This window comes from Lobosporangium transversale (assembly GCF_002105155.1).
Source record: "Lobosporangium transversale strain NRRL 3116 chromosome Unknown BCR41scaffold_32, whole genome shotgun sequence".
NCBI lineage: Eukaryota > Fungi > Mortierellomycota > Mortierellomycetes > Mortierellales > Mortierellaceae > Lobosporangium > Lobosporangium transversale.
Window position 1 is genome coordinate 155,406 of NW_019029010.1, and position 25,455 is coordinate 180,860.

The 25,455-nt window shown below is 42.5% G+C and overlaps 6 protein-coding genes across 6 annotated transcripts; 5 read left to right on the forward strand and 1 right to left on the reverse strand.

The window, feature by feature from the left end:
- Positions 1-780: 780 nt before the first annotated feature.
- On the forward strand, positions 781-2,511 carry BCR41DRAFT_410263 (lysine-specific permease; the record flags this gene model as incomplete). The annotated part of the gene is made up of 3 exons (XM_022029435.1): positions 781-946; positions 1,061-2,167; positions 2,192-2,511. The coding sequence occupies 3 exons, from the start codon at positions 781-783 to the stop codon at positions 2,509-2,511; spliced, it is 1,593 nt and encodes a 530-aa protein (XP_021879090.1).
- A 902-nt stretch (positions 2,512-3,413) lies between these two features.
- On the forward strand, positions 3,414-4,661 carry BCR41DRAFT_358066 (ribosomal protein L4/L1 family-domain-containing protein). The gene is made up of 3 exons (XM_022024986.1): positions 3,414-3,452; positions 3,599-4,009; positions 4,123-4,661. Exons 1-3 carry the CDS (start codon positions 3,425-3,427, stop codon positions 4,488-4,490), a joined length of 807 nt encoding a protein of 268 aa, XP_021879091.1. The 5' UTR covers positions 3,414-3,424; the 3' UTR covers positions 4,491-4,661.
- Positions 4,662-12,269: 7,608 nt separating this feature from the next.
- BCR41DRAFT_132268 (hypothetical protein) lies at positions 12,270-13,101 on the forward strand. Its single transcript, XM_022019489.1, has one exon. The coding sequence runs from the start codon at positions 12,491-12,493 to the stop codon at positions 12,980-12,982; it is 492 nt and encodes a 163-aa protein (XP_021879092.1). The 5' UTR covers positions 12,270-12,490; the 3' UTR covers positions 12,983-13,101.
- Positions 13,102-15,172: 2,071 nt separating this feature from the next.
- On the reverse strand, positions 15,173-15,678 carry BCR41DRAFT_358069 (hypothetical protein). The gene has a single exon (XM_022024987.1). It carries the CDS (start codon positions 15,571-15,573, stop codon positions 15,253-15,255), a length of 321 nt encoding a protein of 106 aa, XP_021879093.1. The 5' UTR covers positions 15,574-15,678; the 3' UTR covers positions 15,173-15,252.
- Positions 15,679-16,295: 617 nt separating this feature from the next.
- Positions 16,296-17,035, forward strand: BCR41DRAFT_358070 (hypothetical protein). Its single transcript, XM_022024988.1, has one exon. The coding sequence runs from the start codon at positions 16,501-16,503 to the stop codon at positions 16,957-16,959; it is 459 nt and encodes a 152-aa protein (XP_021879094.1). The 5' UTR covers positions 16,296-16,500; the 3' UTR covers positions 16,960-17,035.
- Positions 17,036-20,648: 3,613 nt separating this feature from the next.
- BCR41DRAFT_398538 (hypothetical protein) lies at positions 20,649-21,227 on the forward strand (the record flags this gene model as incomplete). The annotated part of the gene is made up of 1 exon (XM_022028969.1): positions 20,649-21,227. One exon carries the CDS (start codon positions 20,649-20,651, stop codon positions 21,225-21,227), a length of 579 nt encoding a protein of 192 aa, XP_021879095.1.
- Positions 21,228-25,455: the final 4,228 nt, after the last annotated feature.

The following is a 25,455-nucleotide window of genomic DNA, read 5'->3' on the forward strand; positions in this document are numbered from 1 at the left end:
CATACTTCACGAAATTACAAAGAAGACTTACCATTTGCGTTTATTTCATAGACTCATATAGGGGTATGATTGGTCGCCTTTATAGGAATTCCTTCTTAGCTTTTGAGGGCATCATTATTGGTCATTCTTGTAATCTTTATTCCTCTATACCCTTGTCTTCTATAATCAAGGCGTTAAAAATGTCTGCTGGTAAGCATGTCCAATCTATCCCGGTACAGATACATACAAACACGAGTACCCAAAGAATTTGATCGAGAAGGCTTAGAGTCGTTATCCCTCTTTGAACTTGTCTTTCCTTGTCATTAGGCGCAATTTGCGGTCTTTTTTTTTTTTTTTTTTTTTTTTTTGAGGTCGTCAATGTGAGTCTGAACGTCCACTCACACAGACATAGCCAGTGCTTATTTCAAACGTATTATAAATTTACAGTAAGGATGAGAACGACTAAACACAGCCCATCAGGTCACATTAGATCACATTCAAAATCTCGCATCAAGTATAGCCCAAAATCCAACACATTCCTATCATGCAATCCGCACATGTCTTGAAACGAAAAGTAGTAAAAAAAACTTCAACATATACATCTATTTCGTCTTATCCTTCAACTTTATTTGTTTTTCTTTCTTTCTTTCTTTTTTTTTTTTTTTTACCTTGCTCTGTACTGAACCTCATGCGTCATTTCCTCTCGTAAAAGATATAAATCGCGGATTTCTTAAACAACGCATCATGTCAAAGCAAGAAGAAAGCGTTGCTGATGCAACAGAGAAATATGAAGTCGATCATATGCAAAATGTTGATCACCATGAGGTTTTGGCTGCTGAGCAGGAGGGGCTCAAACGCGGTCTCCGACTACGCCATATGGTCATGATTGCTGTCTCCGCTACCATTGGTACCGGTCTCTTCTTGACATCTGGCACAACCATCGCAACAGCTGGCCCAGGAGGCGCTTGTAAGTTTTTTTTTTTTTTTTTTTTTTTTTTTTTTCCCCTCCATCTCTGGCACTAAGAATACATAAACTTATTTCTCTTCCAAACTTTTTTTTTCTTTTCTTTTCTTTTCTAAGTACTGGCATATGCGACTATTGGCTTCTGGCTCGTGTTTGTATGTCAAGCTATCGGTGAAATTGCAACGCTGCTTCCACTTCCTGGCGCCTTCAACGCCTGGGGCGGGCGTGTCTTTGATGAAGCCTCATCATTCCAGATGACTTGGATGTACTTCATCTACTGGGCCTTGACTATTCCTGCAGAGCTTTCAGCCTCGGCTATTATTGTCGGTTTCTGGTTGCCTCAGGGCTCCACGTTTCCAACTTGGATCGTTCCCTTAATCATCATCATTGTCATGGTGTTGATTAACCTAGCGGGCGTGAGAGCTTACGGCGAACTCGAGTACTGGTTCTCGATCCTCAAAGTTATTACAATCATCATGTTCATCATCTGTGGCATCTTGGTTGATGCTGGTGTTCTTGGTAACGTCAAGTATGGAATGGATGCTTGGCACATTGAGGGAGCACCCTTCAAAGGAGGGTTCATGGGCTTCATCACGGCTTTAGTCTCTGTCGGCTTTGCCTACGGAGGTACTGAAATGACTGGTGTCACAGCCGCAGAGTCTCGTAACCCCCACAAGCATGTCCCGAAGGCTGTTAACACTGTGTTGATCCGTATTGCATTCTTTTATATCGTTTCCATTTTCTTGCTCGGGTCCATTATTCGTAACGACGATCCTTCACTTCTTAATTCCAATTCATCTGCTGCCAAGGCTCCGTTCACAATCGTGTTTGCCAAGGCTGGTATCAATGCCGCAGCCAATTACATGAATGCTGTGGTCTTCACATCCGTATTCTCAGCCATCAACTCGGACTTTTATGTGGCTACGAGGATGTTGTTGTCTCTTTCTCGTAACGGTTGGGCCCATAAGATAATCGGCTACACGAATTCACGTGGCGTTCCTCTTTTGGCTGTAGCTGTTGTCACGGCCTGTTCATGTTTGTCTCTAACTACCATCTTTGTCGGTTCCGGAGTGGTCTTTCAATGGTTCGTAGCCATTAATGGATCCCTCATCTTCCAAATCTGGGTCTTTATTTTGTTTCTCCATTTTCGATTTCGGTATTGCTGGAAGAAACAGAGTCGAGCAGTCAAGGATTTGCCCTATGTCTCTTGGGGTTACCCTTACGGTAATATTCTGGGAACGGTGATAGGTTGCTGCTGTGTTATTGCAAACTGTTATTTGTCGGTGACAAGTGCACCACACCACCCAGGCGCAGGCGCTAGTGCAGAACAGATGAAGGAATATCATTCTGCTCGGGAAACTTATGCCAAGGGGCTTTTGGGGGCTTGGTTCCCTTGGGTAGTCTCTCCAATCCTGTTCTTCTCGTACAAGTTTGTGAGGAAGACCAAGCTGGTCAGAGCTGAGGATGCAGATCTGGATACAGGCCGATTTATTCCTTCAGAATCTGACAAAGAAGATATGAAGTCTTCTCGTTCCATGTGGAAGAAGATTGTTACATATTTTATCTAGAGGAATTAGAATTATCCAAGCAATTGTTCATATCGCCAATTTCATTTGGTCATGATACCTTATATTTTTAATCTAAAAACGATGATTGAATTGTTCTGGTGGCATTTCACTACGTGACGGACTTGCAACAATACTCGCAACAAGCGAGCCAATTGGCTGCCAATACACTCGAAAGTATTCAAAAAATATAAGGTATCATGACCAAATGAAACGGGCTACATAATATTTTTGTACAGTTCGTCAAAATTAGTTCTCCAGCAGTCACAATTATCACAGTTTATTGCTTCCCGAGTCAACAGACAAAAGCCACTAACCAAATAAACTGATCTCTTCGCGAGTACTTGTCGTCCATTCCATAGGAATAGCAAGTGGCCTATTCAGACTGACTTGTTTCATTCGTCTTCACATCCTATCTTCTCGTCTTCTTCCTTTCCGCGAGCACAGAGCAGCAGGAATCCTTATAATTTTTCATCTTCAGGACCAGTTTTAAATTTAATTTTTACTATGGCATCATTGGTCAGCCTTGTTCGTCCTGGACTCTTTGTTCAACGCTCGGTAATTGAATGAAACTTCAATTTTACTCTTAGTTCATCGGGACAATCACACGGAGACAAAGGGAAAAGAAAAAAAAAAAAAAAAAAAAAAGGCGTCCTACAACAATGGCTGCATTTATGCTGAAAGAATGCTGCTCAGTTTGCAATTAGCATCAAATTGCTGTGTGTTCTTAAAAAATAAATAAGTTTGACTCGCGTCTCTCAGCCTTGCCATATCCAATACTATCAGGCGTTATCAGTAGGCGTCAGGAACGATTGAAATTGCTTAGGAAATTAACCTTCTTTTCTATCTCTCTTGTTTTTTCTTTCTTTCCTTCATCATGACCTATCCAATTACCCAATAATCATCTTAATAATGAATGGCACAGTTGGGTTTGAAGGCAATTGGTGAGTATCTGGACAACAAACAAGGAGCAAATGCATTCTCTGCTTGTGTTATTATAATTAGAAGAAAAAAAAAAAATAGATAAAGCCTTGGATACTGATGGGGATTTTTTTCTTTTTTTTTTTTTTCCTTCTTTCTTTTCTCCCAGCTGCTTCTAGGTTTTCTACATTCACATCTACCCGCGCTGAGGCAATTGAAACGACAACATCACATACTACACCAGTAGGACAAGTCCCTTCCCAGCAGAATGAGCAAGAGGGACCAACAGCTACACAAAACTCTGACAACTCATTCTATACACCTTTGCAAGCATGGCTCCGGGATTTCAGAACAAATGAACCCAAGGATATGATCAACTTGAAACGCCAAGTCTTTGGAGCTCCTTTGAGGAAGGATATCTTGCACAGAGTAGTTGTCTGGCAAAGAGATGCGGAGCGTCAGGGAACACATTCGACCAAAGGAAGAAGCGAAGTCAGTGGAACAACTCGCAAGGCTGCACCGCAGAAAGGACGTGGCGCTGCTCGTGTGGGATCTTTACGTGCGCCTCAACGTCGCGGAGGTAAAAAAAAAAAAAAAAAAAAAAAAAAAAAAAGAAGCGCTTTGCTTTTATTTTGCTTATTTTCGAGAGGCTTTTAAACCGATAACTCACATATATTATATCTATTTGAATAGGTGGAATTGCATTTGGACCAAAGCCTAGAGATCATTCAAGTGAATTGCCTCGTAAGGTTCAGGAGATGGGTCTGCGTATTGCGTTGTCGACCAAATATGCACAGGATCAGTTGGTGATTGTGGATGATATTGTTTTAGATTCTCATAAGGCTCGGGAATTCGAGAAGATTCAAAGACAACATGGCTGGGATTCAATCCTTGTTGTGGCTCATCAAGAGAATGAGAATTTGTGGCGTGCAACGAACAACTTACAGCAAGTGGATGTCACGGTCATGCAGGAGACAGATGTCTTGAGGTTGCTGAAGTATCAAACGGTCATCATCGATAGGAAATCAGTCCGCTATCTAGAGAAAAAGTTAAAGATTTAAAAGACGTTGGTAAAATAGAGGCAGTAACGAGGGACAGGGGATGGAAGAAAAAGGGTGTCATTTTATTAAAAAAAAACAAAAGCGGTGAATGGGGGCCTCCTTTCTTTTATGCAATAGTTTTATTAGATTTTTTAACATTAAAAGCAACCATTCAAATGTATTAAAGTTTATACACCATCCGAGTGTTTAAAATTCTTGAACAATGTAGCTTAGTAAGAAGCTGTGAAGATTTAATAATAATAAAACCCAAAGGCATAATAAAAGTAGAATATACAATTCCTCGTAATTATGGCCAATTTGTTTAAAAAATAAAGAATAAGAACGAAGATTATATGGACAATGGTGAATTTATATTATTTACTCCCATTTGACAACATCTTTCTTATTCTTCCAATTCTTGACTTTCTCTGCGTGGGCTGCATCGAATGACATGTGCAACTTTGCATGTCTCGCAAACACTGTACGTGAACTGATATCCACTAGTTGACTCATCTGTGCCTTCCAAGGATCCTTCTTGTACATCAACTACATCGCCACCACCAACTTTAGGCCCATCCTTATGAGCCGCTTTATGGCCATCATTACGACTACCATGACGACCATTACTACGACTGCTACTGGCCGTCTTTTCTGGTGCCGCCTTTGCTGACGACGATGGTGGTGTTTGTTTCTTGAATGTTGAAGCGAACGACTTTATCTTGGATAACATAGCGGTCGTCTTTGCGGCTCCCTGGATTGTCAACAGAGGCGCGGGTTCACCCACCGCTCCACGCTCAATTAACAGCCTCCTGTTAGCTTCACTTAATCCGATCGCTCCTTGAATCGATGTTTGCTCTGCATTAAGGACAGTCTGGTGCGAAATCCATTTAAGACGGTAACGGCACTTCTTCGTCGGCTCAGTCTCAATTAGCCACGTTTGAACAACTGAACTACGATTACCTGTCGTCAGGAACAAAGCCTTCCTTCCTCCTTCTTCTTCAAATGTGCTCCATGTAAGACTATATACATCCCCATCGGCATGTGGAATCTTGGCAAGACAGTCTCCTGTCTCTGGATCCCACAAACGTACAGTGTCGTCCGCACTGCTGGTAGCAATGAAGTGACCATCAGGCGAGTATGCAAGGTCAAGAACGGACTGTGTATGGCCCTTGGACGGATGCAGCAGTTTACCTGTTTCTACATCCATCAAATTTACTGATCCATCTGCACTTCCTGCGGCCACTTGTTTACCCGATGGTGAGAATTTCAAAGAGAATTGCTGTGCTTCAACTGGGATGGTATACTTAAGCTCTCCTGTCTCTGCCTTCACTATCTCCCAGTAGAATGTATTGTCTTTGAAGCTAATAGCAGCAATGTGTTGACCATCCGGCGAAAAGACCAGTTCATTGGCAAGTGATTCCATAGTGTGGAGGGCTGCTCTTGACTCAATATCCCAGAACGTGGCTTTGCCGTCAGAGCTACACGATGCAATCCGTTTTCCATCTGGAGAGAATACAATCCACTTGATGGCCTTGCCTTCGCCTTGGCTTTCTAGCGAATACAATAATTTTCCATCCTCTGCATTCCACAGACATACATCCCCATTGAAATGACCAGTGGCGATCTGTTTCCCATCAGGCGAATATGCCGCGTATTGGAAGAGATCGTCAGTTGTTTCTTGCCGTTCCAATTTGTAAATATTTTCGCCAGTTTCAGTATTATAAATACGCAAGGTCTTGTACTGGTCATTCACAATGATTTGACTACCATCATCGGAATACTTGATATCGACCGTGCTGCATCCTTGGCTTCCCTGGCTTGCGAATGTGTGGATAGGCTGTCCTTTTTGTGTATCCCAAAGACAAACAGTTCCATCTTCACTACCAGATGCAACTTGTCGTCCATCAGGAGAGGAAATCACTCGTCGGACCGGCTTGGTATGACCAATGGATGATCGGGTCGAATGCAATAGCTGTGTATCCCACAGACGCACGGTTTCATCCTGACTGAAAGATGCGACCTGATGGCCACTTGGCGAATATGCTACATGGTTGACTGGCCCAGTATGACCATGGAAGGTATTGATGCATTGACCTGATATGGTGGCCCATAGCTGCACTGTATTGTCATAACCACAAGTCGCAATCTGTTCGCTATTGGGCGAAAACGCGATGCCGCAGATCAGGTTAGAATGTCCCGTGATCGTTTGAAGGACTGTCCCTTTCTCTGAATCAAACAGAGACACTGCTTTAAGGGTGTATGCAGCAATGTACCGGCCATTGGGAGAGCAAATGATAGTTTCGGTTTCAGTATCAGGGAGACAAATGGTGCTGTCAGCACCGGGAGTGTGAGCGATGTTTTCAGCGCAATTATTACGGTTCCAGGTCCATTTTTTTTCACCAGATTCAGCGTTATATACGATCAAAGTGCCTTCGCTTCGAAGGGTTACTATAACCTGCCCCTCAGCGGAAAATGCGACCTTCTTCATCTGATCGTCATGTCCTTGCAATGTCAACTTCAGCTCGTTAGATGTCAGATCCCACACACGCACTGTTGTATCTTTGCTGGCGGATGCAAGCAGATTTTCAACTGGAGAGAAAGCCAAGTCCAAAACTGCATCGGTGTGTTCTTCGAAAGTATGCAGGTGGCCACCTGTCTGTGCATCCCAAATGCGCACTGTATGATCCTCACTTGCAGACACGATGTACTTTTCATCTGGGGAGAAAGCAACACATGTAATTGCTCCTGTATGGCCTTGTAAAGTATACATAAGCTTTATGAGTCCCACCTCAGCTGTCTCAGTTGTCTCAGGCACCGCATACACGGGGATATCTTGGCTGCCATCCCAAAAGGCTATGCGTCGACCATCAGGTGAGTATGCAAACTTGGGATCATTATCTGCACGGGCCTCCAAGACGCCAAGTTTCTCCCATGTTTTTGTGAAGTAGACACTGACAGTCTTGTTTTTGTTTATAACAGCCAAAGTGTCCCCACTTGGTGAGTAGGCACCCCACTGAGCCCAAGCACCTTCCTTCAGTAGCGGCCATTCACCAAATTGGACACCTGCCATCTTTGCGCCACTCAAATCAGCCTCTCGAAGCCAACAGCTACGCATATTGACCTTCCTCAGGTCGGCCCCTTCCAGTTTAGCTGACTCGAAAATACCAAAGCTTAGGTCTGCCGATGGGATTTGAATGCGGCTCAAGTCTTGTCCAATGAATGTTTCTCCCGCTCGCACCAAGACGGTCATGGCGTTAGCAGCTGCAACTCGCCATTTGATGTCTTCTTTTGAGAGGTTGATGTAGTTGCGAAGCTGTACCCTGAACAGGGGTTCCAGCCGAGCTCTATCTTCCAAGAACTGTAGGATAGATGAGTCATCTACAAAGCTCCTCCAGACCAGAGGCGATTCCGGATTTGGGGCGATTGCTCTATTGATCTCTTCTTGCGTCTTGTTCCTTCTTCCCATGTCGAAACTGTACGCCGAGCCGACACTTCCCCTACGTGAGGGCGGTCCCACTGCCTGTCCGGTTTCGTCTATCGTGATGTCCTTAATATCTTGCGGCTCAAAGATCGAGCGAACTAGACTGTACTCCAGAATTGAGCGATGGATGAACCTGTGCATATTGCCAGTGCGAGTAAGTGGAGAAGCCTCACGGAGTAGGTGTTTGCCGTTGTCTCGACTGAAGAAAGCGTCTTTCCATGAATCTTTATGCCGGAAAATAGAGTATTCCACAACAGGAGCGCCTCCTTGTTCCTTGTAGATAGCAGTTGCCAGTTCGGTTAGGTATCGAATACCATTCTGTGCAAACCCTTCCTCAGACAAAATCTCAAAGATTCTCTTATCATCTTCACTTATGCTTTCTTCTAATCGCTTCTTGCCTCGCTCCAGCCATAGCTCTATGAATTGGTCGTACAGCGACACACGCCTGATGACTGTGTTTTCTAGGTTTTGGTCTGGCTCCATAATGCGTGGAAGCACGTCCAGAGACAGCGAGAGCAGGAATGGGTTCTTCACAAGCTCGGCAAGGCCAGGAACATGCCCAAGTGCTTTTTTATATTGATGCGAGTTCCATTGTGCATCCTTATTCCGCACATATTGCGCAATATACTCATTGATCTGGGCTTCGGAGAATGGAAGAATAACTGCTTCCTGATACTTGGACTTTTCTGTTTGCTTATTGCGTTCCATAGGTTGGAAACGATCCCGATAGTCTGAACCAAGGTATTCAGTACGGCAAGTGATAAACATCTGTACCTGCCATTCCCCAGGCTTATTGAAGTGGTTAGATACATACAGGTTACTTGTCTGTTTACTTTCGTCGTATCCATCGCAGATGAGAATGAATTGGCGGCTCCTCTTGAGTTCTTTGATCTGTGGCTCATCGAAATCAGTCTTTCGTAGATGTTTCGCAACCAAATCCTTTTCAGGGCTTTCAATATTTGGTAAGTTGATATAGAGAGGGATTCTTCCTTTCTCTTTCTCATAATTGTCCCATAAATAGTTTTCGAGTGTGTGATTGAAGGTCGATTTGCCAGCACCTGAATCACCTAGGACTAGGAACACCTTTCGATCACTCTTCAGGAATTCCAATGCCTCATCAAACAATCTAAATTGATCTGTGTCTCGTGCTTGTGGCTCCTTGGCTTGAAGTGGAATATAAAATTCCTTGGCGTCTCGACTCTTTAGTTGATGTCGCTTAAGTTGACGCAGGTCCTTTTCGACATCAGGCTTCTTCTGGACACGATCGAGCAAAGTGTGAGTAGTAGCAGGCTCGGCTAAAGTGATAATGATGGGGTACTTGCATGGTTCTTGGTCTAAGCTGGCTAAGGTATTTTTGTACAGCTGTTTTTTGTCTTCGTTTCCATCATCGCGGAGTTCATGAAGTATGTACCTAGCATCTAAATTGTATCAAATACAACCGAAGGGCATGCTCAGAATTGGCAAATAGAGAGAATAAAGTAGATGTGAATAACCTACAAAACCTACAAAACAAAACTTACTTGGCATATTAGTTCCTTGTTCCTTCGAGCCCGATAGAGTATGAAGAATAGTAAGGATCCATTGTTTAATAGAAGGGTCTGCACCCCAGTCCTTGTCGTTCTTGTAAATCTCACCAAGGAATTTAAGCGCATCCAGACATGTACTGGGACCCCAGTCTTTATTGACCGCAATCCGACCCAATCGCTGACATATTCCCCACTGGAAAGCGGTTACTCGTCTGCATACTACTCCACACACAAGGGCCTTAAACTTGCTGAACTCGCCTGTCTGGAGTAGAGCATCCGCCATGCGCAGTGCTGGATACCATGCAGTCTTACGAGTAAAGCTCAGACCCTCACTTAGGGATTCCTTGAATGTTGCTCCACTGTCTAGTAGCGACGTCACTCCTTTGTACATATTTACGCCCGCATCTGCTATAGCTTTCAACGGAAGCTCTTTCTGAACGTTATCCAGCTCCTCTATGATTGCATTGACATTAAGTCCCTTGACAGCAGCCACAACGCCAAACACACCACGCAGGACTGCTGATGTACGTCGGAGAAGTGCTTGCATGGTTGTTTCATCGTCAGGGATATATAGTAAGGCCTGGGCAGCATAAGCTCCATAATACACTAGATGAGGATCCGAACTTCCCTCCAATTCCTTTAGGAAGTTCATTAGTGGCTCATGAAGTTCTACACGCCTCAATCCTGCGATTTGATTGTTGACCATGGCATCGAGAACACATGCAATTACCGCAGCCAAACGATAAAGATGATCGCCCGATTGTACGTGAGTATTTTGAATGCGATCGCTGAGGAGATTTAAAATCACAACGAAGTCATCCGAATCAATGTATTCAGGAGAACCGTGCTGCATCACCTCGGCCAGACCTTGGAGTAGATGTGTTTCGAGCAAGATGTTTTCATTGATACCATTGGCAAGGAACATAAGAATCGTTCTAAGCAGGTCTTTCTCAAGGACTGGCGCCAGGCAGACAATCTCGCTAACAGCAGCTTCGGACTTTACAGCACGATCTTTAAACGCGCCAATCACACCCTCCGCTAGCTTCTTTAACCGCTCTAGTTCGTCAGCATCCTTTGCTACCTCACTACACCACTTTCGTACTTCGTCTGAAGGGACATCAATCTTCATAGGAGCGGTCGGTAGCAGACTGAGACAGAACCTAAGTTGGCGAATATCGGTGAGTCGCGCATCAGGCTCTGGCAGCTGGTATTGTTTGATGGGTTGGATTATATCAGTTTTAAAGATTTCATCCGAGATAGTTGCGACATCGGTAGAGGAGTACTTGAGCTCTTTGAAATTAGGATTGATAGCACCGGGACTCATGGATGTGTTATTGATGAGTGCTTTGGTGTCAATACTGTTGTTGCCTGCTGGGGGCAGTGGTGGGACATTTTGTAGCTGGCTATGGTTCCACTTCTGAGCCTGCCTAGCGCTGTTCTGACTCTCTTCTGGACGTTTCAACCTTTCAAACTGCTGCGAAAGTTGGAACCAAGCGGACGCGACGTTCATACGCAGGATCTTATCATCTGTAGCTGTGGCCTCGAGAAGATTTTTGCGTTCATAGCCACGGATACGGGATAGGGCGATGTTGGCATCGATGCATTGCTCCAACGCCACCGCTTCATTCGTGGTCTTTTGAGCAATTTCCAAGTAGGCGATAGCGATTTGAAATGCCACTCGTGGAGTTAAAGACCCACGGGTGACTAAGGCTTCTAACCGACCCATTTCAAGTTATTTATCCTTTAATACTAGAGGATTAACGTCCTTTTTATTTTATTGATGTTGCAAATATGAAGGAAGAAAGAGAAAGACAATATTAGTATTGAAACAGTACAATAACTGCAGACAGCTTATGAGAAGAGACAACTTACAGTAGACAATCAGGAATATACAAAAGAATGAATGAAGTTCAATCAAAAGAAAGATAGAGACGGATGGACACAATAAGAGAGGAGGAGATGAGCTGTGTGTGCAAAAGAGAGAGAGAGAAAAGAGAAAAAGAAAAAAAAGATAGAAGTGGCGATGTCGAGGGCTGTCTGTTCCTCGGGGTAATTTTTTTTTTTTTTTTTTTTTTTTTATTTTTTTGCACCAGGCACTGACCCATTTTTTTTCTTCGCCTCCCTTGTAACTCGGGGTTTCTTTTGTGACCATTGGACAAAAGAAAAAAAATACTTCGCCAAAGGTTTGGTTTCTCTGGATGGCGAAGTAGAGTGCTGTGTTTATTTGTTGAAATGTATAATGTATTAGGAGCGATTTTTTTTTTTTTTTTTTTTTTTTTTTTTTGAATGCTAAATAACATCTCACTACCAATGAGAATGGCTCTATGGCATGCCAAAAAGTTGGCATCTGAACAGCATTGAATAATCAATCAATATTTCTGAATTTCATTTCTCATCTGTCTTCATCTTTCTCATCTGTCCAGAGAAACCTCAAACAAAAAAAAAAAAAAAAAAAAGGAAATGCGTAAAAAAAAAACTTTCACGTCGATCGGACGATTGGACAGTTGGACCAGTGAAAAGACTGATTTTTGTGGCCTTTTGAGTAACCAATTGATATTCTAGATCCTCCATATCCAGAAGTAGATGAGCAGATTACTCCCGCTCTCCCGCTCCTCGTTTAGTGTCAAGTAAGCACTGACTGCTCTCTGTGGATAACCTACATGTAATCCTATTCCCATTAAGGTAGACAATAAGCTGAGTGCAGCAGATGTAACTCACCTTTGGCTCCGACAGCCATAAACGAGCCGAGAGGTAGAAGGTGTCGTGGAGGTAATAACCACCAACGCTTCAGATATCAGCAATGACGATGCCATGTTCATTATTGATGATGCTGACTTGGGAAAGGAAAAGCAATACGAACTCGAAGAAATTCTTCAGAGAAGCATTAGTAATACCGTGCCAGAATCTCTGTTCTTTGACTCACTTATCTTGACACACCTCAGGTCGTCAATATTCTAGAAGACAAAGTTTCTCCCTACGACAAGAAAGACTGGATACTGACTCTTATTAAAACCATGTATTTCGATCAATGGAGCAAACAGCACCAAAGAATATTCAACGTTGATCTCATTCCCAATGCGAGTAATGTGCTTACACGGATACTGTACGATCAAGCCAGAAAGGGCAAAGCAAATCTAAGAAGTCATATGATTCCGCTACAAGCGCCAAATATACGAGAGAAAGGATTGTATATATATTCTGGTAAGGTAAAAAAAAAGAAAGGAGCAGCATTCTTCGCCAGCAGCACATCAATGTTGTCCGAACGTATTTTACTGTACCCGACATGTGTCACAAGCGTGGGAGCGGGATTTTGCCGTGCTCAAAGAAAAAAGGAAACAGAAGATAATTTAATCGGCAGATTGAGTTGCAAAGCACTTGAACAAGTATTACTTTGGTTCTGTTGCAGACAGGTTTCGGTAGAAATAGTCAAAGTAGATCCTATCCCTGATTCAGCGTCAGCATCTACGTCGAGTCGTGGCATAGTACGCTCAAAAGCATTTCCTTAAGGGCTAACAACAACGACGTCTTAACACCAGTCATCCATATCCTTACTCGTAAGGTGTCCCCACATTACTAGCAGATGTATACCAGGCTCATCGTCCGAGAATCTTTAGGCTCTCCAATATGATTCCAACATTTCCATGTACTGTAGATACAGCGTCATTAGTCGATTAGTCCTTAATTCTTTCTGTATTGTATCTTTAATTGAGATGTTGCTGCCGAAGAAACATCGAACTCTGAGCTATGCAACTCATGCTTCCTAATGTGACATTGCATATCCATCTTACTGCCGCAGGTAGCATCCCCAGGTTCAAGTTAATATTCAAGCCGCATCAGCTTCCATTGCCGAGCCGCTGCTTATGTAAGCTCTCTATTAATATTATTTCTGGTTTGTACGTCTAGAAAAAACGGTCAATATTGAGATATGCAAATTTGGAAACGGATTATTCGCAAACGTCCTTAATTGAGACTTGTTTCCTGAAAGTGCATTGATGACGTATTCTCAGAATGAAACCACCTTCCTCTTGCCCACTTTCTGTTAAACCTGTCTATACATATCTGATAGCAGGTTTTCGTGATAACATTTCTATCCCGTTTAGAATTAAAAAACCTCCTAGGAGGCCATGAATGAAGCAGAGCTGGTTTCGTTCTGGAATGATGTCAAGGGCCTTTGCGACCATGAGTGTCGTTGCCCATATACCCATTGTTTTCGGGTATCGACCGCGTGACGATCAAAATACGCCTCGCATCTTTGGTATTTAATTGGCCTTGTTGACACTGATCCCAGGAAACTGGCACAGTTGCTGCAGAGGCAACGTGCATTAGTGGGATATTCATGATGGTCAACAGCTTTAAAAACCCTGGCACTGTTGCTTTTAGAGAGCATGCAATCAATCGATTAAAAAAAAATGTTTCAAATGACAACCATCTTTAGATCAGTATGGAGATTCGTCCAATGACCCTAGTTAAGAAGAAGTCAGGAAAGAGGTAGAAGATAAAAAGAGATAGGCACTTGGTGCTTTGTTTGTCTATGAGCTGGGTACAAGAGATGGGGAAAGGAGAAGTAAAAGTTGGAAGATATACAGAGGAGTAGAGGCAAGTGAAACATTTTATTACGATCGGGTAACGGAGATACATGACCATTGACTGGAGATATAAATAAAAATACGCGTTACATGGAAAGTTATAATTCTTGTTTTCATGGCGCTTATAATTTGGCCCGCACAAATCCCATGTAAAAAGAAGTTAAGTATTTAATTGTCGTCTTTGCAAAGAGGACAATTTTCAATTTACATGAGAATTGTACAGTCTAAAATTTGGTATCACCTCCTTCTTGAAGAAAGACTCAGGTTGAATGCAGTACCTAACCCTTGTATCAGCACTAGTATACTCTATTTGCCCTGAAATACTAAAATCTGCACACCCATGTTTTAGTCAAAGCGCATGTATAATATACAGTAGTAAAGGTAAATTGTAGAAATGATAAAATATAAAAATACTGGTATCCGCAATTAAGCAGGCGCGAGCTATATTGCCCTCGAACTATTTACTCATGCTAGTAAAGAAAACCGTCTTCTTTATACTCCTCACCTATTCTCTCTCGTCACTCCTAACAAGAGATGGGACCTTTCGCAGGGACTGTATTGCAGGCTGTACATAACATGCCTTGTTTTTACTTTTTTTTTCTTTTTTCATTAAGAATAAAAATAAGTCATTCCTTGGCTGGCTTACATGCTTCTTATTAGTTGGACATACAAACGTTTAACTCACTGATGACTTGGAGCAATGATTCTGCCGACGACTAAATTAAACAGGGTAGCATCAAGCCCGCATACCATATAGCATAATGCGAATCAATGGTAGCTGGTTTTGCAACTTCTCTATATGGGCGTAGACCTTTCATAAAGTTAATCTTAAGAAAAGTATTAAGTCGTACACAAACACTAGTGTAGAAAAGCACACAAGCGTATGGAGAAGGAACACATGCCCACATTCGAAAAAAAAAAAAAAAAAAAAAAAAAAAAAAAAAAAGATATTCAATTATATAATAACAAGATCAAAATAGAAGGCTCTCTCTCTCTTCTCTAAAATTGCGAGTTGGCCCACTTTTCCCATTCAGGGTTTTGTCCGAGGCCTAATAGAAAGAACTTGGCTTCTACAGCTGGAATTCAAATGGATCATTTTATCTTGAGAGCAGCAAGAGTTTATTTATTATTACAGGTTCTTTTTCTTTTTTCTTTTCTTTTCTTTTCTTTTTTTAACCCATCAGTAGGTTCTATTGTCTGATGTAGGTCGTTGTAGCAGTACCATAGTCATAGCACCCCAAAAGCTGCTTGCCATACACTGCTTTGAACAGTTGTGCCTCTTGTGACGTTGTCTTTTGGCGGTGAATAGGGGTGTCAGTCGGGTAGTCAAAGGCAACATCAAGTCCAAATGATGAGGCATTCTCTGAAGTAAAGTTGGCACAGTCTGGAAAGTCAAATACGCAAATATCGTTGACAGTGGGCTGGTACAGCTGGATGTGAAGCGTGCAAATGGCTTGGATGGCACCGACACCGAGGGCGGAGATCAACAAGAGGGTCTTGATGGCTGACATGACTGTGTGAGTGTGTATTGAGTCTTGGGTGTTGGGTGTATGTGTATGTGTATGTGTGTGGAGGACTGGCTAGCTTGCTTGACTTGTAGGAATGGCTGTTGTGATTTGGACAAGAACTAGTTGTATGGGACCTTTTTATAGAAAAGTTTGCAGAGGTGGGGTGGGATGTTCTGTTTGCAGGCGCAGTGTCTAATTGCAGGCGCAAGAAATCATAAATCAGGGCTCTTGGCGGGACCTCGTTTTTTTTAACCTTTTTTGCTCTGTGTCTACTTTCAAACGTTCTTTTTAGGCCCTTATGCTTTATTTTGTCATGAGCATATTAGCATGTTCATAAATGGATCCCAATTGTCTGTCAACTGTGCCTCCAGATTGTAACGCCCTGGAGACCTTTGGAGTTTAAAGGGGAAACCTTTTGGAGTTTAAAGGGAGCCCATTTGTCTTGTGAAAAAAAATGTTCTCATTTCTCCCATCGCTGGTTGAAATAGTATGTAGCCATTGTTCCTATTGGCAGAAAACAAGGTTTGACAAAGTGACAAAGTCGAAACCATTTTAAAGAATGAGCCAAATTATAAATGTCTATATGAGGACCCAATCGGACCACATTTGTGCGCAAGCTTTTTCCGACTTGAGCGTTGGATGCATGCAATTAAGAAACTTTGATTATATATATATATTCGTACATGTAAATACACTTCTGTGAAAAGCAATGTGAATGGGCTCCTCTGTTCTGGAAACAGGTTTCTGTTTCATTTAAGGACATTTAGAACACTCAAATATATATGTATACATATAAAAGCAGGCGCTCTTCGCCCCTATAACAACCTTGCTTTTCATCCTCTCTCTTTCTCATCCTCGCTAAGACTCTCACAAACACTCATACAGCTACACGTTCTTCAGAAAAGCAATACAAGAATACAAGAATACAAGATGCATTCAAAGTCCTATATCACACTTTTAGCCTTGGTCCTGGTCCTGCTCGTTGGCTCTTCCATGGTCCATGCTGCCTCTAACATGTGCCAAGGGTGCGTGGATGATATGGCACACGCAGTTCCAGGCTGTAATGGGATCGATACCTCGAAGCAAGCATCCTTCAATGAACTTTCCAATAAAGAGCAGCAGTGCTTTTGCAACCTTGGCAAGGATGTCTCCTTCCTCGCGAAATGTGATGCTCTGTGTCCACCCGGCAATATTGAGGCCGTCCAGACAAGTCTTCAAGCGGCATATTCGGTCTACTGCAACAACACCAAGTTTGAAAATGGTGGGACAAGCGCAGAGGGAAGCTCTAATGGCTCTGGCCTCTCAGCCTTGTCTTCACCATCATCGGCTTCCGTCATGTATGCGATCACCGCAGTTGTGCTCGCTGCTGTTGCATTAGTGCCTGTTTAGACAAAGAACAGAGAGAGTCTTTATACACAATAAACACATACACACATACATGTATTAGGCGTCAAAGAGTAAAAGGATGTCTCATATAAAGAATGACCTACCCAAGAAATCATGCATGGATATTCAGCAAATAAACAAGAATGCAAGAATAGCAAAATGGTGTCTGTTGGACAATGTAAACACTTTAAGGTTTGGTGGTAAATGAGGTGCAAACATTTTGATGATGACTGACATGAGGATTGGAGCTGTGTGTCACCAAGGAGTACCCACCATCCCGCCTAGTGCAGGTTGCTGGTTCACACAGCAAGATAGTGCTTACTTTGAGTATTGCTCCATGGGTGCTCCTCATTTATACTTGTGCAGGAGACAATAGAAGTGCTTCCATGGTGAAGAGTCCAAGGAAGTGCTTCTCAATATATATATATATATATATTGAAGCCTCTCTTCCAAAGCCAGTTGTTCATAACATAACAATAGGCACCAGAACCCCTCATTTTCGGGGCAGTACATTAATAAGTTCACCCTCCTATCATCTAAGCAATGCCGCCTCTACTAAATTTTCAATTTTCGGAGACTGCATTTTAAAGCTTTTTTTTTTTTTTTTTTTTTGTGTGAATACTTTTTATTAAGAGATTGCTTGCTATCTAGCTATCTAGCTTACCTGGTTATTATCCTAAGCTACAAGAAGCCAGACTCTTAGCCACCTTGGAAAGCGCTTTTCTTTGTCACCATCGAAAAGACTCTCCAAGATGTTGTCCGGAGCACACCACGTGGAGGTGGTCTGGCATATCGTGCTCCGTTGGTCAGGCCCCATGGCCTTGCAAACGCCCGCACACACACACATTTATTAACCCATTCCCATCCCCATCCCCATTCCCTTTCCCATTCTGGACCGAAGGGCTCCGCCATCGCAAGGCTCGTTAAAGAACCAGCTCAGGCTCATGCCCGTTCGGACCTACCTTAGATATGCATTGGTTATTGCACCTTGGATGTGCATTGTTGCTATGTTAAAGAGTGCTTTGTGTTGTGTTAGTAAGAGTTTTTTTTTTTTTTTTTTTTTTTTTTTTGGCTTTCTTATGTTTTTAATTGGTTTTTTTTTTTCTTTTTTTCTTTTTTCTTTTTTCTTTTTTCTTCTTTCTGATATGAGATCTTTTTTTTTACTTTTCTTTTTTGGGGCTTTTATTGAGTCTTTTTTTTTGGTTTTTTTTTTCTTTGGTTAATTTTTTTTTAATTGTGTTTTTTCTTTGGGTTATTTTTTTTTTTCTTTGGTTTTTTTGGTTTATTTTTTTGGTTTTTTTCTTTGGTTTTTTTCTTTGGTTTTTTTCTTTGGTTTTTTTCTTTGGTTTTTTTCTTTCTTTTTCTTTTCTTTGGATTTTTTTTTTTTTTTTTTTTGGTTTCTTTTTTTCTTTGGATTTTTTTCTTTTTTTTTTTTTTGATTTAGTTTTTTTTTTTTTTTCTTTTTTTTTTTTTTTTCTTTTTTTTTTGAGGCATTTGTTTCCGGAGGCGTTTGTTTTTTGCCTGGATGGACTGTTCGGCCTCTCTTTGGTTTCACCCTTCGCCTAGTGGCGTCGAGCTTCGGTACCAGTGCCTTCCAGACCACGCTGTGGGAAGTGGTCTGGTTGCTATGATTTAGGATTATTCGTGAAGCCTTGACCATCATCCCAAGATGGGGTGGGCTGGCTATACGGCCGTGGAGAAGGTCTGTTCGTTTGACTGCGGCAGACTGGCCTTTGTACGAGGCCGTTTAGAGCGTGGCTGTTTAGAGCGTGGCCATCTGGAGCGTGGCCGTCTGGAGCGTGGCCATCTGGAGCGTGGCCAGTTGAATACGGCTTTTCGTTGGAGTGCAGCCGTTCGAGTATGGGCGCCTGAGTGTGGCAGCCTGGCTGTGCGTTATGAAGCCCCAGTTGCTTTAGCCAGCTTCATGTCGTTGCAGTCTAATCGTGGAATGAAAAGAGAGACACAAGCAGAAAATAAATAATCAGAACAAGGACAGTGAAGCACAGAGTGACAGTGTTGAGAACTTCAGTAAGAGTGATTGTTTAGGGAGTGTTGCTTACCTTTTTGTCTTGGTTGAGGAGGCCGATGGTCGAGGAGACCGAGGAGAAAGAGAAGAGAAAAGAAGAAAAAAGAAGAGAGTCAAAATTAGTCCTTTTTATATTGGTTTCTTATTATTATTATTTACGTTCGCGCAAGAAGAGGAGAAGGGCCGAGGAGTGATTGGTGTTCAAAAGCGCGCTGTACTAAGTACCTTGCTTGCTGTACGCTCAAGAGCGACCAATAAAAGATAAGCAACAATTTAAAAAGATAAACAACAATATAAAAAGATAAAAAATAAATAAATATACGTGTCTTTGATGTCATCTGTCATATTTCATATGATAAAGAAGAGACTCTCACGATTGAAAGTGGGAATAATGCTCTGTCCTCAAGACTCATAAGGAAAACCTGTCTATAAACAACCAGAGCATGGACTGTATTGCTCTCGAGCTTGTTTACTCTTATTGATAAAGGAGATTATCTTCTTTATCCTCTTCTTCTATTTCCTTTCTTCACTCCTAACAAGAGATGGGATAGACTGTCGTTGGACCTGTACTTTGGCAGCTTGCCGTTTTTCCAGAGTGTGGTGGAAAATAACACATGACATTCGTAAGAATACCTCTGCGCCTTTTTTTTTTTTTATTTTTATTTTTTATTTTCATGCAATACAATGTAGAATACATTAAGATTTGAAGGTGAAACAAAGTATCAACGTTTATATATCGACCAGTAAAAAGCACACGATCGTATCGAGGAAATGACGTGTCGTATCTCTTTGGCTCTTTGAAAAGGAAAATAAGGAAAAGAAAAAAAGGAAAAAAGTCTGTTTGAACAAAAACTGCCGCAGCACAGTTCCCACGACAATGCATCCTATTCTTTGTTAAGGATGAAGAGAAAGAATGGGAGAAGAGAGTCAAATAGCAAACTCTACTGACAGTACCTGATGAACCCCATTGCTAAAGAAAAAAAGGTACTCGAGCTTAATGCTGGCGAAAAATGGGAGTATGCGAGTGTTGATAAGCTTGTGCTCTGAATCCTGTCCTTTTACTTTAGTCGCGTCACATCGCTCACTGTTTTCCTTTCTCTCTTTGTTGCACACCATACAAAGAGAGCATTGTGGCTCGTGCTCTTGTTGTTGTATGTATATATGACCCTGCATATCTTTGAGGATGGTTATCCCTCCACCTGTAAGAGTTTTCTCTTTCTCCACCTTGCGAGCATATGAAAATTGACGGATGATATCACAAGCGCGCAGATTACCCATTTCAATTCCCGCTACGCCGCTTTCTTTTTTATTTTTTTTTATTTTATTTTATTTTTGAATAAACTCCCTAGAAGGCGCAAAAGAGTAAGATGCTGAATATGTATTCGTTATTTAGTCAATACTTTGAAATCGCAAATCGGTTGGTCCAGAGGTAAAAAATTAGCCATTGTAATAACCCATGTAAATGATTGCTAATCGCAATAGTATACCTTCACTTTTTTATTTTCCAACTGAGTTCCCCATTGCTTATCCAGAAAGAAAAATGCATTTCATCACAAAACGAAAAGAACTCTCTAACCCTCCTATCCAGCATGACACTCAGCTGCCAAAGAAACGATGATATGAAAAGAAACAAGGGCAAGAAGAAATAGAAAGTAACCAGTGCAGCATGGCAAGCTCAAGTACAGCATTAATTACAACAACAATAACAGCTATCTCATCACCAGCTACTATGGCGCCACATTCCATCAGGAAACGCAAAGAGCCCTCTGACCCTCTTACTCAGCATAACACTCAGCTGTCAAAGAAACGACGATATAAAAAGAAACAAAGACAAAGAAAAATAGAAGACAAGCAGTATAGCACGGCAAGTACGATCATAGATTTAACTATAGCAGCAATGGCGACTACCTCATCGTCAATTATTATGGTATCACACTCCGTTGCCACCTCAGGACCTGTTCCTCGTCATGTTACTGTCAAAAAGACCCAACCGAACCTAATCAGCAACAGTATTGGTGGCAATAACAGTGACGTCAAAGATGCTGCCACTAAAGCCTTGACAACCTTTACTTCTGGATCAAGTGCCTTCCGTGCTAGAAATATTATGGAAAGCTATACCCGAATGGTCCCACCGTCGTTAAATGCCAACACAGCTAATGGCGCGTCGTCGTCCTCGTCGTGGACGCGGTCATTCAAGTATAACAACTGCAGCCCCAACACTGTTGTCAAATGCCCATACAGCTAATGATTGGTCATCGTCCTCGTCGTGGATGCAGTCAGTCAATTATAACAGCCGCAGTCCTAACCGAATTCACAGAAAGTTTATACGTGGTCCAGTAGCTAGATTGGAATCAATATGGGAATCAATATGGGAATCTGAACCATACTCTATGCCCCAGGCAAAAGATAACGAGGCAACTGCAAAATCGGATTGAAATGGCACAACTGCTGCCCATATACATTCTTCTCACGATACAACATCAAACAGCCTTATTACCATCGACATCGGTTAAATCCATTGCTTCACAACCTGACCGCGTTATCTAGACTGATGCAGTAAAGCACTCCACAGCTTTGGTCAGCGCAAAGCCCAGACTTCGTGAGCAGGGAACATCCAAAAGAGAAAGTACGTGTATGAAGCATTATGCAACTAAGGATTCTAGCTCTAAACTTAAAACAGAAACAAAAACAGCAACAGCAATAGCGGCAGTGGCAATCCTGCAAACACCATCGACATCTTCACTTTTTATGTCCGGATTCAAAACAACAAGAGAGTTCAAAGAGTAACAATGTGACAATATTTAGTCTTAAGCCTGAAAAGGCTTGTTTTAATATATATAGTCTTAAGCCTGAAAAGGTTTGTTTTAATAATCTTTGTCTCTCTAAGCTATTACAAACAACAACAGCAGGGGAATCAATAGTAGGAGTGCTAGTTACCAGAGCAGTAAAATATGCCAACCTTTCTCTTCGATGATTCTGTTACACAACTTTCGTTTATTCAATTAATAACCAGCCATCTCCACCCCTTCAACTAGACAATTTCTGCTTTAGCCGATGCTGAACGAGGCAGGCTGATAGAGCTTCGGTTCGTATTCTAAATCTCCCATACTGTAACCTGAGTTTACTACGGGAATGATGATAAATATATGTATATGGAGTTTTTTTTTTTTTTTTTTTTTTTAATCAGCTTCAATCACTTTGATCAGTTTCAGTCAAAGTCTCCATTCCACCAGATAGACTTTTCCTTCCTTTTACTCATTCAAGCATAAGTTTCCACATACAGCACTTTCTGTCTTTCCACTCACCTCTTTTTTCTATTGAATGGTCTACGAAGGATGGCCTATTCACATTGTCATAGGTGCCATGGACGTATGTCCCACCCGCACCACCCTATTAGCTCGAAAGGTAGGTGCAAGTCGGATTAGCAGGGTTTTATTTAATATTTATACGGATATGGTACCGTAGACAATGCTCGTTCGCAAAGCACTTTGTTCACGCAGTGCCTCTTATCCCTTTAGTCATCTGTTTACTAACTTGCCTAACGCCCCACATATACAAAGTAGTCAAAGAAATTGCCATAACGGTCAAAAGCTTCAAAGTAAGGCTGAATATGATGGCTTATTTCGAGAAAGAATCAGAGCTGTTATGCCTTCCTGGGGTCTTTGGCAATGCCAACGGGCTGAACATGTCCACGACCACTCAAATCATGACCTCTGACGGCGATAACGAGACTGAAATATATTTTGTAGATAGATCGTGAGCAGTAGAAAAAGTAAGTAAGAATTAGATGTGGGCCCACACCCATGGAGGTATTTATTCATTCCCTGGTAGAGGAACCTGTAGCGGGTAACTACATATCTATCTATAAGATGGCATTGATTTGTTCTAGAACCTCATATCGAAAATTTATCTCGTCAAGGTGTGTGGCGCGTTATTGCCACATAAGTCACATAGACTTACCAAACACTTGCAGACAAGGGATCTCCATCACAACCCGTTCATCACGTAGGTTCTCGTCAATCGTGTCCTTGGCAAACCTCATTAGGCTCCATTGGTCTTCGAGAAATAAATGTAGGCTTCGCTTGTCCTTAGACGACTTGGTCTCAGCATAAGCCGTCTCAAAAATGTACTTTCGAATCGTCACATCTGGCTTCAGCGGATCCCCTTGCCATACGCCGTACTCCAGCGAGGATCGGTTAGCCCAATCAAGCGCAAAAGCCTAGTCATCCCCTGGGGAGAAATAAGTCATCATTGGATCCAAAGCTCCGCGCGCAAATGAGTCTTCAAGCTTGTTTGAGAAGGGATAGCTCTTTTCTGCCAACTCCTTAGAGCTATGTTCAATCCACAAAGATTGAGGAAAATAAAATGTTTGCACTTGATAGTTTCCCATCATAACCAAGTACCTGTTGTTTGCTGTGAGTGATATGGGTGAGCGTAAGTACAGTGGTAGGAAGAGGATAAAGACATTTTCCTCCTCACTGTCTTTGAAATCGCAGCCTTGGACTCGGATGCGTCCTGTGTGGGTCATCTCTCGGCTGAGCTGTGTACAGAGAGCGGTCACTGAGTTAAGCAAAAAAATAAAATAAAATGATCTGGAAGTGCTACAAAGGACGCACTATCCTCATTATCAGAGTAGCCATGGGACATATGTGTGACCTCTTTTTATTCCTTCTGACCGAGAAAAAACTAAAAATAAAATAAATAAAATCTAGCGTTCGCTCTGATCTACTCTCTATCTAGTAACGAGTGAAAAGAAAAGGGAGGTGTGGGAGGGACATATGTCCCATGGCTACTCTGATAATGAGGATAGTGCGTCCTTTGTAGCACTTCCAGATCATTATCCTCGTAGCCATGGTCCATATGTGACTTCAGAGCGAACCAAAAACAGACGTCGTCAAATTTGAATTGGTTTTGCGGGAAACACGGTAGTGTTTGTTGAAAACCTTGTCAGACGACCAATTCCCTTGAACCATGATATCTTGGGTTGATACGCCAGCGATGGCTGCCAAGGTTGATCCTATAGCGCGCGGCTTTGGAGGAGGCCGTTTCGACGGAAGATTTGGAATTCGACGTGTGATTTCATTCATAAAAGCGCCTATGGTACTGACCCTAAGGACTTTAGACTTGTCTTTCACAAAGCGCATAAGAGGATTGAATTTATAATCCTGATCTTTGTGGTGCTCGATTTCGAGAGGTGTGTCCGCTATCCGTCTGGTGTATTCTGTATAGGCCTCGACTGGGCAAATTTTCTTGTCGTTAGGGTGTCTACCTACGAAGATCGACTTTATGATGCGCTGCCCATCGCGTCGCTCCTTAGGGAAGACTATGGTAAGGAGAAGACCCTTTTCATTGGTCTCTGACTTTGACACATCGATGCAACCGATATCATCTGGCCGGAGAAACGCACAAACGCCTAAGAGCCAGCAGAGCTTGCGAGAGAGCTTAGGCATATCAAGATCCACATTGTCCTCCATGCGGAAGTATGAAAGGATGGGTGAAATGTCGAGTGCGGATACGTGCTCCATTTGAAATACGCCAGTACTTTTCATTGCTGCCATGAACCGCTGAAAGTAGATATTGCCTGTGATCACGGATGTGTCGTCGTAAAGCTTTAAGATGGCTGATTTTTTGTTAAGAGTGGTATTCCTACTCCAAGAATAGATAATCCGCGCATGGCATAAATAGTTAACTACAGCAATTGCATCTGGCGTACTAGGGTCGAAGCCTTCTTGTTGAGCCCATACTGCGAAAGCCTCTTGAGTTGGCAGATATTGTCGACGTGTTTTGCTGTTGGCACCTGCTGAATCTAGTAGAGTGATAGCGGATGGTGAGAGTCCTGCATCTAGATCTTTACGTCGCCTCTTATTCTCCATGCTGTCAATGACCAGAGTGGATTCTTGCTGAGGAGATCGCTTGCGCTTCCGACGGCTGGTAGGACTGCTTCCCGAGGGATCGGGATTGGTGGTGCTACTGCCATCTCCTTGATGGTTGGGAACCATATTGCACTCGGCCACCATGGGGTTATTACTGTTGCTGTCAGTTTCTGGGTCTGTATCCTCTCCAAGATGATTGATAGAAGATTCCATGGGGGGCAAATGTAAAGGTTGCCCATCTCTGTCCAGTTGTGTTGAAGGGCGTCTATCTTCAGAGCATCTGGATGGAATTTCCATGAGACAAATGTCGGTAGCTGTTTGTTCTGTGCCGACGCAAATAGGTCCACCTGATGTGGCCCCCATTGGTGTTCCAGTTGTTGAAAGAATGGGCGACTGATCCTCCATTCCAATTGCGATATCATTCGCCGTGACGGTGCATCCGCTGGGTTGAATGCAGATGGGATGTATGTCGTCCGAAGTCGAGTCCCCGTTGCTAGGCAGTGACGCCATAACGTGTCCGCTAGTCTCATTAGTTCCGGTGACCTCGTCCCTCCGAACCTGTTGATGTGTGCAATCGTTGTCGTGTTGTCGCATATGATG